This window comes from Marmota monax, unplaced genomic scaffold (genome assembly GCF_021218885.2).
Source record: "Marmota monax isolate L192 unplaced genomic scaffold, Marmota_monax_Labrador192_F-V1.1 WCK01_AAM20220418_F8-fsc00002, whole genome shotgun sequence".
Classification (NCBI taxonomy): domain Eukaryota; kingdom Metazoa; phylum Chordata; class Mammalia; order Rodentia; family Sciuridae; genus Marmota; species Marmota monax.
The window spans coordinates 11,976,357-11,990,753 of NW_026693571.1; the positions used below are offsets into that span (position 1 = coordinate 11,976,357).

A 14,397-nucleotide genomic window follows, 5' to 3' on the forward strand; every position below is an offset into this window, starting at 1 on the left:
CCACAAGGCAGCAAGTAAAGAAGGGTCCAAAATATTCTCTGTGCTAAAGTGAACCAGCAGCTATTGCTGAAGATGAAGTGAGTAGAATCTAATTTTCGACAGCCATATCTGCAGGCAGAAATGCTATCTGTGGCATGCAACAGCCTTGGCACAGGATCAAGGTAACCAAGTCCCAGAGCATGTCTTTACGATTGCACTCTCTTGCAATGAGTACTTTCAGGCATCACTGGAACTCTGCATTTCTCCAACTTTATCCTGCTAAAGTCTAATGGCAAACATCAATGTTGTTTTCATTTATTTTTAACTCACATGTGTGTAGTCATGAAGAGGAGTAATGGAAAGAAAGACTTTTTAATAAGTGAAAATACTAGAAGAAATGTTCAGAAAAATGTTATCTGTGTTAGACTGTATTTATTAGAGTAAACTGCAATTATTGATGACTCTTACCTTAAGGTAGAAGAGTAATGTAAATAATCACTAAGAGATAGAAAAAACAGAAGAGTAAAGAAGAGAGAAGGCACAGACAGGAAGAAGAAATTTTAAAAAATATGTAAATCAAACAGAAACAGATATACTCATACAAAATGTTCATTTTGAACGCTACCATCTAATTTTCCTGAAGATTATACTGATTACCCCCCCACACACACACACACAATCACAATAAAATCAGAAAATCTCAATCTGTCTTTAAATTATCTAATAATGACCTAAAGGAAAAAAAATTGAGTCATATAAACTCAAAAAAAAAAAAAAAACCCTTAAATTTTGTCCTTTAAAAACCACTACCAAATAAGTATTCTATTCACCTGATAAAAGGCACAAAGTTTGATTCTGTCCTGGGGGATGGAAAAAAAAAGAAAGGAAACTGGTAATGTATAAAGAAGAGGAGGGAGGAGAAGTGGATGAAAAGATAGTTAAAAACAAGCAAAGCCAAACATGACAGATGGATAAATACAGAAACAGATAAAAGCATGTGGACTTTGGTCTTGCAATAAGAGAACCACCTTTCTTTCCTCTTCAAAACTCACTTCTCTTCCCGTGACCTCTATTTCCAGAGGTGGTACCACCCTTTACCTAGTCACCTGTTAAAAGCTGGGAGTCTTGAGTATAATCTGGCTCCAGTCCAGAGCCAATCACCACTTTTTAGCAAATACAAGGGGTAGCTGTCCCTCCTCCCCATGCCTCCCTCATGTGACACTCCAGTTTATTGGCAGGTTTTACAGGTCAGGATGTTTCCTCCTTTCATGCCTTTGCTGTGCTGTCTCCATTAAATATAATGCATTCTTTTCTCATTCTTTTGGTCCCATCTTACTCAGAAAACCTTTCCTGAATGCTCTGTATCCAAAATTTGACTAGGTACCCCTTTTCTCTACTTCATAATGTCTACACAAATCTCTATCACTAACATAACACCACAGTTACCTCCTTGGCCACTGTCTTTCCTAACAGACTGTAACCTTTTCTGATTTATCTTTGCAAACTCAATGCTTAATATACGTCCTGGCACTCTAAAGGGCATTAAAAAATGTCTACTGAATGAATGAACAAACAGTGAGATTAAAAGTTTAAATGGCATGCGGCGGGGTGGTGGGGGCTGGGGTTGTGGCTCAGTGGTAGTATGCTTGCCTAGCATCCATGAGGCACTGGGTTTGATTCTCAGCACCACATTAAATAAATAAATAAAGGTCCATCAACAACTAAAAAATATTATTAAAAAAAAGTTAAATGGCATGGGATATAATAAGTTCCCATCTCAAAGCTTTTAAGTAAATCTGACTATAAGGGAATCCCCATACTAGGTACGAGCTATAATCAGTCATATGACTTAGTGACAGTCTTTCCAGTTTTACACACATTCCTTCCTATTTGCCTGATTATACTGACTCTTTACATAGCTCTTGATAATATTTATCAATAGGAATATAAGACTTTCTACAGTTAGTTCTTTTTATTAGTTTATTTTTAAGACATGGTTTATGAATGTCTTTTAAGAAAGTGGTAACATTTATGTGACTTACTGAATACATCTCCTCTGGGTTTCTGAGGATCTGTCTGTATCCTGTTGTCAACTGTAACTCCTCTTGCAGATGTACTTGTAGCTGGTTCTGCAGTTGTCAGTCTGGTAGGTGGCCTTTCTGGGGTTGGTGGAGGTGGAGGTGTTCTGAACTCTGTTGGCAGGGGTGGTGGTGGAGGAGTGGGCTGTGGTAATGGCTTTGGTGTAGGTCTTGTTGTTGGCTTAGAAGTGGGCCTGTTGGTAATGACAGGAGGAATATATGGTGTCTTCAGAGGCCACCTAGTACTTCTGACATCAGGAATCCAATTATTATCTCCTCCATCACCCTTTAAAATTGTACCATTTCCCTTTGGTACATGAATTGGACCTGAAGGCTCAATCATGACTTTGGGGATATCTGAAAGAGTCAAGATATTTAAATTAGTATATAACCATTTCTAACAAGTGAAACACCAAAATTAAAAAAAAAATAGATACACATGGGGCTGATATACAGTTCAGTGGCACAGAGCTTACCTAACATGTGTAAGGCCCTGGGTTCAATTCCTAGTGGGAACTCTCACACAAATTAGTTTCATTTTGCATGTTTAGATTATTTCTTACTGTAAGTTATACTACTTTCCAAATGACAAATGCATGTACAGATATGTGTGTGTGTGTATGTATGTATGCAAAAAATACAATGGTATTTTTATAATGAATATGCATTATTTGAACACAAAAAGTTTTAAATATTCATAAAGAGGCAATGAGAGGTTACTTTTTTAATATACAGAGACATAAGTTTTTTTCCAATATGAGAAATATAGAGAGTCTAATGTTAGGTGTCCAGTGCTACATGTATATCATAAAACTGTTTAGAATTGTCTAAAGACTGATACTTTTCTCACCTACTCTTTATATAAATTCAATTCATGTAAAAACAAACAATTGATTAGATGTTCTACATATGGTTTTATAATTTACTTTCCTTTCCCTTACTAATTTATACAACTGCTGTCTAAAAAAGAAATTTTCGGAGGTTACAAAGATCATCTGAATAAGCTTTACCCTTGATAATCTTCACCAAAAATATCAATATTCAATCTGCCTGGAATGATAAAGTCCAGACTAGGAATGACTGCATGACCCCTCAAAAATCCTCTAATCCCTTAATTTTATGCCCCATGGTTTTTAGTAAATATTTCACTCAGGAAATTTTAAATATTATCTAATGTTACATGAAATGTATGCTAAATTATGCCTTTGGTTTGTAAAACTTTCATCTTAGAGAAAGTTTTATATATTTATTTTTCATATTTATCTCCAATGTACCCACGACTCCAAATACAGCTTGTAAAATTTTAAAAGAAAAATAGTTCTGATTTTAGAGGAAATAAATATGGAAATTCTTTTTTTATAGTAGAGGTTGGAGGTGCAAAACAGAGGGACAAAAATGTGGAATATATTCACAATTTAATACTAATGACAAATAATTATTTCTGATTTTTATTTTTAATTAAGTACTAGGAATTGAATGTAGGGGCACTATGTCATTGAGCTGAGTCCTTTTTATTTTTCACTTTGAGACAGGGTCTTGCTAAGTGGCCCAGGTTAATCTTGAACTTCTGATCCTCCTTGCCTCAGCTTTGTGAGTAGCTGGGATCACAGGAGTACAATACCATGCCTTGCTTTGTTTCTGATTTTAACAAACCCAAGAATTCTATAGGTTCTTTTTCTTAGGTAAATAGAAGTTATTTAGAGATTTTAGTAAAAAAAAAAAAACTCTGATGTTTTAAATGTTAGGATATATTACTGGTTTTTAATTTTTAAAAATACATGAGCATATGATTTTATTGTTTGTGGAAAGCACAGACCAGTATTACTAAATTATATGATTTTGGTAACTAATTATGTCCCTTATCTTCCCTAGCAATGGCCTTTGTAGGATCATGTATTTCCTGCTGGAATTTAGAGCTGGAAGACAAGTGTTACTCACAGACACAAGTGAATCCATCACCATGGTATCCATCTTTACATTTACACTTGTAGGACCCATGTATGTTGTAACATCGAGCAAAGCCACTGCACTGATGCTGACCAAGGGAGCACTCATCTATATCTGCATCAGGAGGTAGGAGAAGAAGCAGTTTATCTAGCAGACAAATATGATAATATGCAAAATATATGCAACTTCAAATTTTTTTCTTTTTTGCAATATGGACCATGTAAAACAAGCAAATAAACAGAAGAAATAAAGTACATATATTGGAACTACTAGTGGTTGAACTGGATGTTAGTTGGTTTGCTTAATTTAATGCCAATACCTTTCCCTGTCCCTGATATTTAACCATCACCACAATTAAAATCCCCTACATTACTATAGAAAGAAACAACGCAAAGTGATGGTTGAGTTTCATTACCGTGACATTGGTATTTGCCTCCAATGTACATGAGGTCGAAGCCTTTATGACACTTGCAGATGTAACTCCCAAAAGTATTGACACACTGTCTAAATCTAGGGCAGGAGACTCTTCCAGTAGCACATTCATCGACATCTAGAAACATAAGTTAATTGCATTTTAGGCATGTTCAGATGGAGCGGGCTTTAAAATAAATGACTGACTGCAAACTGTTACCTGGCACACAACAGCTCATCATAAGTGGTATCCAGCTGGCTGCCACCACAGGCAACATAAATTCAACATCTCCAAATTTTAGCTCATCCTCCTAAATCAAGCTGTTCTTTTCTCATACCCTATACACATACTGCACTGTGACTACCCAGTTGCTTAAAGTAGAAACATGAATCATCCTTGACAATCCTCTTTCCCTTAAGTCCCAAATCATAATGTCCAGATAATTCTACCTCTGAAAACTTTATTGGAACCTGTTTACCACCACCACTACCCTATCCCAAGCTACCATCTTCTGTGTTAGACAGTTAGGAAAGTCTCCAATTTGGTGTTTTCACTGCTTATCTTTCCCTTCTCCAAAGCATTGCCTACTGCACAGTCAAAAATGACTTCAGTAAAACATAAGATCACATCATTGTTTACTTGCTTTTTGAATTAAATCCACATTTCATCTTACAACCTTGAAGGCTCTGCAATCAATAGCCCTCACCTACCTCACTGGCTGTATCCTAAGCCACACCCTGCACGCTCACACTCTGCACTTAGCCACAAAGACTCCTTTAAAAACCTCACAGGCCAACCTCTCACTGCAGTACCCAGCAAAATTTTCACCTCTTGGCACATTCTTCACATGGCTAATGGCCCATGTCTTACTGTGGGAATTTTCCTTACCATTTCTAATACAGACCCTTTCTGTTTTTTTTTTTTCTTTCTTAGTATTTCATGTTAACACTTAGCTTGGTCTATAATTTTATCATGGGTTTTTTTCTCTGACTTTCCTACTAGAATGTCCATCTCATGAGGCTCAAAATCTTGTCTGCTCTACCCATTACTGTATATCTACCCATTACTGTATATCCAGCACTTAGCATAGTGTCTTCACCACATGCTAGGTCCTCAATAAACTCTTTGTATACATGATCTTGTTCAATCCTCACATTGGTTCTACGTAGCATTATTCTCATTTTAAAGATAAGACGACCTAGGCTCAAAGAACAAAAGTATCTTGCCTAACCGAGGTTACATACCTAGTATGTGGCAGAGCCAGGCTGGGAACCAAAGCCCAGATTAATCCACAATTATACATCGCCATCTTAATTTTCCAGGAAAATATCTAACCCCCATGTTGCAACACATATAATCCAGCCCCTTCTACCTTGTCTGCTTTATCACTTCATGGCTCCTCCTTGCCTCTCATATTCTAAAAATACAGAGTTCTACTTGTTTTCCTGAACATTATGCTCCCTTGAACCTCAGTGTTTTTGTACACATGAATCCCACTGCCCAAATCTTCCTTTGGTCCCTCCCTTTTGGGGAAACAAGGCTTCCAGGTGCATTCAGAGTGGGGTCCTCTTCTGAGACATCTGATACCTTCTGGTCTATAGCTAATTACCTGATATAAGTAACTGCCTGCTTTCCTAATTCTATTACCTTCCACTTCCTTTCTCTATCCTTATAGAAGCTGTTGATAAATATGCTTGATGTTACAACTTACCCACACAGGTCCTCCCGTCAGGAGCCAGCTGCAGACCTGGGGAGGGGCACTGGCACCGGACTTGCCCTTTAACAACATCGCAGCCATACTGACAGTTTGCCATGGAGCATGTTAGGGCACCTGTAAAGAGAGTGACTGGCTAACTCAGAGAAGTAGAAAGAAAAAGCTATGATTCAAAAAACTATATTCTTCCCTTTTCCTAACATCATTGACAATAATCAATCAACAATGCAGACATAGAGGCCTCAATTAACCAACACTTTAAAGAAAGTAAAGAAAGTTAAAAAAACATTGTGAGGAAAGGGAAGGGATGGGGTGGGGGGGAAACCCTTCTGAAGGATAATTAGGAAATAGACCAGCTTTCATCGTCTGGAGATTTTTAATGTTTTTAAATAATTACATGATAAATGTAAAACTTTATCTCACATAGATTATCTGGATTTTTTTCCAGTGGCCAACTGAAAAAAATAGCAACACTGTTCTTAATCAAAATTTTCAAGCAATTGTCTTAGCTGCCTAGCAAATTTCTCTAGAGGACAGCAGATTTCCCAGAGTTGCACAAAGTTAGATGATTTTAGCACCACTGCCATATGTTATTAAACATGTATTCATTCACCTCATTCCAGAAAGTTCCATTGCTATGTCTATACAATGCAAAAATAAAATTAGCATTTTTTTACTTTATAAAATGCAATGTAGTTAGATGTTAATTTGGCAAAATAAAAACTAAGTCACTAATTGTGGAATATCATATAAATGTAAGTTCAATTAGATGTTCACCTTTTAGAGAATTTTAGGGTATTGTCCCTTTTATAAACACATCTGATAACAGTAAGAAATGCCATACATTTTCTTTTCTTACAATGATCCTCATGAAATCTACTTTTCTGATGTTGTGTTTATTTTTAATTTGAAAGAATTTTTATTTTAGAAGTGATAAACTATTATAAAAGTCTAAAAATCTCATACTATTATAAAGAAATATAAAAATGAAGTGAGAAGGTATATATGAATGATTTATAATCTCTCAACAGACCTGATGGATTATCTCTGAGTGGTACCCAAATAATCACTAATGTTTTGTTTTTTTTTTAACCTGGAATAGTTATCCTAGACCCAGGTAAAAGTTAGAGTTCAACATATTAGAAAAAAACATTAGGAAACATCTTCAGTTTTGTGATTTTTGCTCTAAATACCATTTTCAAATCAACTTAATATTGGCACCCATAGTAAACAACATTATACATCTAAAATGGGTAAAACAAGATCTTATCTCAAAATAAAAGGGTGGGGATGTGGCTCAGTGGTTAAGTGTCCCTGGGTTCAATCTCTAGTACCAATAAAATAAAATGGGCATCTCTTATTTTGATTTTCATTCCTCAGACAGACATATCAACACATGCACATGTCCTGTTCAGGAGGGCCCTAGAGGGCCACATTTGCAAAGGCATGCTATCAGAGCATGTCAGATATCAAGCCCAAAGCACTTATAAAACAGTTAAGATTCTTGACATACTTGAGCAGGACCCATCCGGCATAAGCATATATCCATTGAGACAGTAGCACTTGTAGCTGCCGAAAGTGTTCATGCACCTGTGCTTACAGGGCCGAGGCTTCAGGCCACACTCGTTTAGATCTGCAAAGAATGTGAGTTCAAGCAGAAAAATCACAAAACCTCAGAACTAGTGTAAAACATTTAAAATGCATTTCAGTATTGAAGGATGAAACAGAAAAGTGACTCAAAATATGGCCATCTTCCTTTATGTAAGAGATAAAGCCTATTCATGCAGTCTTCATTTGAACATTACCCTGGTGTGACCAGGAGTCGCCATGACTGATGTAGATCTCTGTTCATAAAGGACAGTTATGAGGAATCTCCCCCAACCTGTGTCTGCTTATCATCCCCAGAAAGTGCAGAATACTCACCTTCTGCTGGGACAAACTCTATCAACTCACCTCCTCCTGGGGGGCTCTAGTGACTCATCTCCTCTTGTGGGGCTCTATCACCTATACTGACTGCCAATCTGTTCAAAATACCTGTGTTCCTACTAGAGTCACATGCCATGATGTGACCCTACTCTTTCAATGTCTTCTTTTCTCTGTTTTAAAGAAGGCACTACATGAGCATTTTACTTTACAGAAAAGTACATGAATTTTAAAACATTAAACTTCTTTGACCTTTCCACAGGTTAGCTATATTTTCAGAGAATAAGAACTATATGAATTAGAGTGACCATTATTGTAGTTTCTCCCATTCAATTTTGTAGATTATGTACTGATCTTAGATTTAAGAAGAAAATTGAGTTTCCTACTTTAGTAATGCATTCAAGTCACAAAATAAACTTTTAAAAATACCTCCAACATATTTTCATTCATTTGGCCATTAAGAAGGGCATATGGAAATACTAATGGATAAAACATAATGGACTATCATTATGTATTTTATGTTTATTGGCTTAAATATCTATATGAAATGAATTAATGAATTCCACATTATGAAAATTTTCCAACTCAAGTTGAACACTGCCTCAAGTGAACATAAAACTCATAATGAAATATAAACATTGAAATAGTAATGCCCATAATATAGACTTCATTAAAAAGAAATGTGACCTCATGTTTATTTTGTCTGGAATAACCAGCTAAGTACCTCATTAGCATAATTTAATTATCTATTAACCCATGTCACTGAATAAGAAATATGGATAGCATAACTAGTTGCAGAGTTGTTTTCAAATCTAATGAAAGTTAAATCTGACTGGCCCCTCTATTAGAAATCTGTATATTCCACTTAAGTAACCACCAAGTAACATTATATTTTAAACCACCAAAGAATTATTATATCTAAGAGTATTTTCATGTCTTATTGACTTTCCAACTTAGTCTTTTTTCTACCCTTAACAAAAATGTAAGCAAGTCCCCAGCTGGGCAAAGACTGGAAAGGTTAAATAAATAAATCAAATACTTTTGTTCTTTCCTGTGCTTTCTTCAATTTCCTACTTTATTGTCTTTTGCCCAGTCAAAGGTTTTCAAAACAGAATCACATTTTAAACATTAAAAAATATTCCTCATAGAAGATACTTTGCAGATTCCAGTGTCAAAAAAGTTGATTATTCTCTTTGTTAAATGAAATAATAATCAGGGAGGAACGACTGAGAAATTCTCTCCCTTTCCTATATTCTACTTTGTATTTCACTATTTATTCAAAAATTGAGTCAGGGAAACTTTCCTCATTTTTAAAAGGAGTCAAGTACATTCCTAATATGTCCTACCAAGTCACACCTGGCTTTGATAATTCCCTGACTAAGTTTATAGGAAGTAGTATTTAACTTGTAATACATTATAAGAGAAAAGCTTTGTGTTTTAAATATTTTTCTGAGCTAAACAAAAACATAACAAAACAGTACAATAAAACAATAAAGTATAACTGAATAATGTGTCTCAAGAGAAGGATATTAATGGACAAAAATGTGTCATTTAAGAATCCCTAGCTTTATTTTTAGAAAGCCGTAGATACTTCTGGGGGCTCCTCATGGAGATTGGTCAGGTGTTTATAACTCCAGCATAAACCAGGAGGATTTATGCTAATGGAACCTCTTCAGACACTGGACCCTTGGACTAACACTGAAGCCCAGTTGGGGCAGCTGTTCCACAACATGGCTCTGGTGTTGGCCAGTAGTGGGCCCCTTTGGATTGCTGTGGAAATCTTCATAGTCCAGACTGGGGCTACTGGTGGTCTGGCTTTAATCTAAATTTATCTTACCTTTCCTATGAGAAAAGCATTTTGAGGTTAGGAATAATGAAACTAAAAAGAAATAAAAACCAATAAACTGTCATAATTTTTAAAAATCTGGGAATCATTTTATGAAATATTTTGGAAAAGGAAGAAAACATGCAATATTCCATGGGTAAATGCAGAAACATTCATTGGCTATTTTACCTGTTAGTAAATTGGCACGTAAGTATCAAAATACATGGAAAGCAATTTGAGAAAATTCTATTCTTAACAGCTGTTGGGGGATGAGATGATGTTCCCTGACAGATGGCTGGTGTAAATATCCCCAATGCCTGTCATCATTGCACCATCTGCCGCAGTCAGGTGTCTCCTAAAAACTTCACAATGACCCTTACCAGTACTTCTGCAAGCATTATAAACAGGATTCCACAGTAAACTGTGTTAATCAATACTGTCAAATATCACATTTTGCTGAAGTAGGGAGCTTCAAAAGATTAAATGCATTTGGGGTCCTGGTGAGGAACCTCTTTTTCCTCAATTACTTGAGGGTTTCTATTCTATGATTATGTTACCTTATTTTCTTAATGACCTAAAACCATAAAATTGAGTTAATATGTGCTACTTCTAATAAATATTCATTATCATGATATATTGGATTATAGACCAAGTAAGGTTTGTATTGTTGTCATACTAAGTGAGAAACTACAAAATGACATTTCTATATAAGGGAAAATGTCCTTAATAATAAGTAGAACCATGATAATTCTCCTTGATCCACACCATCCCAGATAAATCTTGAAAGTTGATAAGAGAGGGTTGGGGTTGTGGCTCAGTGGTACAGTGCTTGCCTAGCATATGTATGGCCCTGAGTTTGATCTTCATCACAACATAAAAATAAATAAATAAAGTTATAAAAAATTGATGAGAACCTAAGAAATAAAACTTCATTGTTTTCATTTTAAATTTACTTTAATCTTGCTCTTTCTATTGAAGTTTATAATATAAATTATCAGGGAAAATATATAACATAATTAATTAAAATATATAATGTAATTAATTCTATAAAGAACCTATCTTATGCTAAAAGATAGAATTTTACAATTAAACCACTTATGTTTAAATATTTTAAATATTCTCAAAGAGCATTACCATCAGGAGTACATTTAAGCAGGTTGGTAGATTCAGGAGCTTGGGTGGGAGAAAAGGGGAGAGAGAAGGTGACTGGTCCAGAACAGAAATGCAAGCTGCATAGCATTATTATTACACTTCAGGAAAAAAAAGAATCAGAAATTTTATTAGCATGCAGACATTGAAAAAATAGTTTGAAAAAAATGGGAAGTGATTTCACTGAATAAGATAACCCAATGGAGTTTTTGTGTTTTTGTTGTTGTTGTTGTTCTTGTTGTTTGGTACCGGGGGGATTGAACTCAGGGGCACTTGACCACTGAGCCACATCCCTAGCCCTATTTTATATTTGATTTAGAGACAAGAGTCTCACTGAGTTGCTTAGTGCCTCACTTTTGCTGGGGCTGCCTTTGATCTCACGATGCTTCTGCCTCAGCCTCCTAAGCCGTTGAGATTATAGGTGTGTGTGGGCCCGGCTCCCAATGGAGTTTTAAAAGACAAAAAGCTTTCATTCATTTTAATGCATTTGGACTCTCCTCACCTTTGATGCTTACAATGGGTGATGTTTCAGAAATTTGAGCTTTTAAACTTGGACTAAAGTGGAGGTCACTGGAAAACAGATGTTAATATATCACCTGCCATATCATTAGTTCTTTAAATTATAAATAACTCTGAAACTGATCACATTGTCTTTCTTTGTGCAGAAGATATGAAAATGTATCAAGTTCCCTATTAATAGAGACAATAATTATTGTAAACTATGTTAATTCAGTTATTCTAAGTTCCTAAATCTATGAGTGGGTACAGAATAAAATCTTGCAGAAGAACTGTAAAATTATTCTACTACCTTATTTTTCTATAAAACTTTCTTGCACAATGTAGACATTAATATTTTTGGTGTTCCTATTCTCATAACAACCCTGTAGGCAAATAAGACAGGAATTACTGTCTTCCCCATTACTGATTGGTTTGCTAAGACCCAGACACATTAAATGTCTTACTCACAATGGAAGAGCTTATGGGAACCAGAACTTAGGCTTTCTGATATTACAAAATGTGCACTGAAAGAAAGAAGCAAATATATGGCTTGATTTCTAGGTAACCTTAAATTCTACACATCAAATAGATGGTGGTGGGGAAGAGGACTTAATCACTTCTAAAATCTACCTGGCAAAGACATCAAAACCCCAATCTCGGTTACTCTGGAATTCCTGACTTTGCCTACATATGAAAACAAAACTTATCTTGCTCTCTGATTTTGGGAAAACATTTCAAAACCCAGAGAAGAGGAAAAGCAATGATATAGTAAAAGGACAGTGAAGGCTCCATGCTTTTCAGGGCACAGAGAATCGGCACCAGGTGATAGTTCCTGCTGTTTGCTTCACATGCTCAGGCTGAAGGCTGGGCACTTCTGTGCTAGTCTTCAGAACTTTTGCAAGAAGTGACATAACTGCAGGAAGCTGTGCAGGTGGGAGGAGCAGACCACCTGAGACAATGCACGCTCACCCCTTGCAGGTAAACTTGTGGCTTGATGATCCAGGGGTTGAAAAAGAGGTTGTTCACTGCCTTGATCAAGAGGAGTTGGGTAGAAGTGCTCATCTTCACACCAGGAAGAAGGTAATAAGAGTCAACTTTGAACTGATGTCATTTTTAAACCCTAAAATCTTTACAAGTATATATTAAATAAGTACATAAAGTTGGTGGAACTTAAAAAGAACTCTTTAGATACTTTACCAGAAACAAATAGTTCCTAGTTCTCCTTCCCCTTTAATTTTAATTTTCCTAAAACTTGATGACCATCATCAAGAATAATAAACACATTATAAATTAATAACCCATCATTCTCTTACCATTTAAAAAAACAACAGCAAAAAAGTGATCATTTTTAAAACCACCATGTTAGTCATCAACAGAAGGGAGAAACAACACAAATTATATTGATTACAATTCACTGGCTCTAGTTAAGGACATTAAAGACTTAAATGGCCAACTTAAGATTTATTTTTTCCTATATTGTGATGTTGTTTAGCAATGGCTTAAATATCCTAAAATTATGCATGAATTTATGTTTTGCATAATGATCCTATTTAAATAATAGCTTGATCACCACTATTTTCATTCAAAAGTAAAAACTTATGTCACATGTAGGTCACATTTAGTTAGAACACACATTAGAAGCTTTATGTAAAAAATGTTAACTGTTGCCATTATTAGCTTACCAAGACATAAGACAGAAGAGACTCTGATAGAGAATCAAAAAGAAAAACACATTCTATTTTAACAGCCATTTAAACTTCCAAATCAAATGAACCTTGGTTTCTGGGGTTGAAACCACACACCTTTCCAAAAGTGAGGATCGAGGTAACCACTGTAATACTAGGGTTACAGTACTTAGATTGTTGTGCTAAGTGAAAAAATAGAGATATAACTTGTAAACCAGTATTTAATATTTATTAATATTTAATTATATACTATGAAATATTGATCTTTCTTGGGATGTGGAATTCAACATCTGAAACAAAACCCATGCCAAAACATTAGTAATTGATATTTATAAATTGTTCTGAAATCATTATCAAGCACACTATAAATTCAAAAGAACATCTTTTATTTCTAAAAATATGAATGCTATATGTACATGCTAACAATAATTCCCCAATGGGAAAGATATAAAAATATTATTATATATATTATTATTATTTCTTAGCTGGGGGCAAGGGGATTTGTAGGGGTACTAATACTCAAGGAAAGGAAAAATAATCATGAATAAAATTATTAGAGAATGTAAGGGTCAGGAAGCAAATGATCAAAGAAAATCTTATTAGAATTTGGGTTCGAATTTCATCTACTATGAAAGGTATCATGTGCCTTATCAAGTATGCTAATGATCAGTCCAAAACTATGATTCTATATCTGATCTTGGTACAGCAAATGGAGAAAATAACTTGGAAGGAAGAGCAAGCCACCAACAATAGTCTAAGCCTGTGACAAGGTTATAAAATTAAGCCAGTTCCGCAGAGCAACTTGCCCTGCAATTCTAGTTGTTCCCCAGGCAGCTCTAAAAGCACTGGTTAAGCACTTGTCATTTATATAAGCTGTTTACTCTGTCAAACAAGTTTCCAAGGGGTTATTTATTAAAATATATTACTCAGAGCAAAATTCTTAGCAAATACGTGCCTTGTATCAAAGCCTACTTTTAATCAGTAACTAAATTTCTAGTTCTATGGAACTATTTCAAATTTATTTCTTTTTGACATTTCTCCTCTTGAGAAAAAAGAAATGTTTGATTTCCTATATCTCTGAGGCATATTTTTTACTTTATTAAAATGTGTGATCCTAGATAAAAACAGTCTAAGTTAATTTCTCATACAGCAGGTACAGCCAGTTTGCTCTTCAGGTTCCATGGGGT

General features: G+C 35.2%; 1 protein-coding gene across 4 annotated transcripts in view; it reads right to left on the reverse strand.

Annotated features, from left to right (window-relative positions):
* Npnt (nephronectin) overlaps positions 1-14,397 on the reverse strand; it is a 69,646-nt gene that overhangs the window by 23,655 nt on the left and 31,594 nt on the right. For 2 of the 4 annotated variants that reach the window (XM_046459203.2, XM_046459204.2), the window contains 6 exons: positions 12,495-12,587; positions 7,644-7,763; positions 6,128-6,247; positions 4,420-4,554; positions 3,996-4,118; positions 2,022-2,414 (listed from right to left, as the gene is read on the reverse strand). In XM_046459203.2, coding sequence (XP_046315159.1) covers positions 2,022-2,414; positions 3,996-4,118; positions 4,420-4,554; positions 6,128-6,247; positions 7,644-7,763; positions 12,495-12,587 — 984 coding nt within the window. The remainder of the gene's footprint in view (positions 1-2,021; positions 2,415-3,995; positions 4,119-4,419; positions 4,555-6,127; positions 6,248-7,643; positions 7,764-12,494; positions 12,588-14,397) is intronic. The other 2 variants (XM_046459205.2, XM_046459206.2) reach the window with 1 other exon arrangement.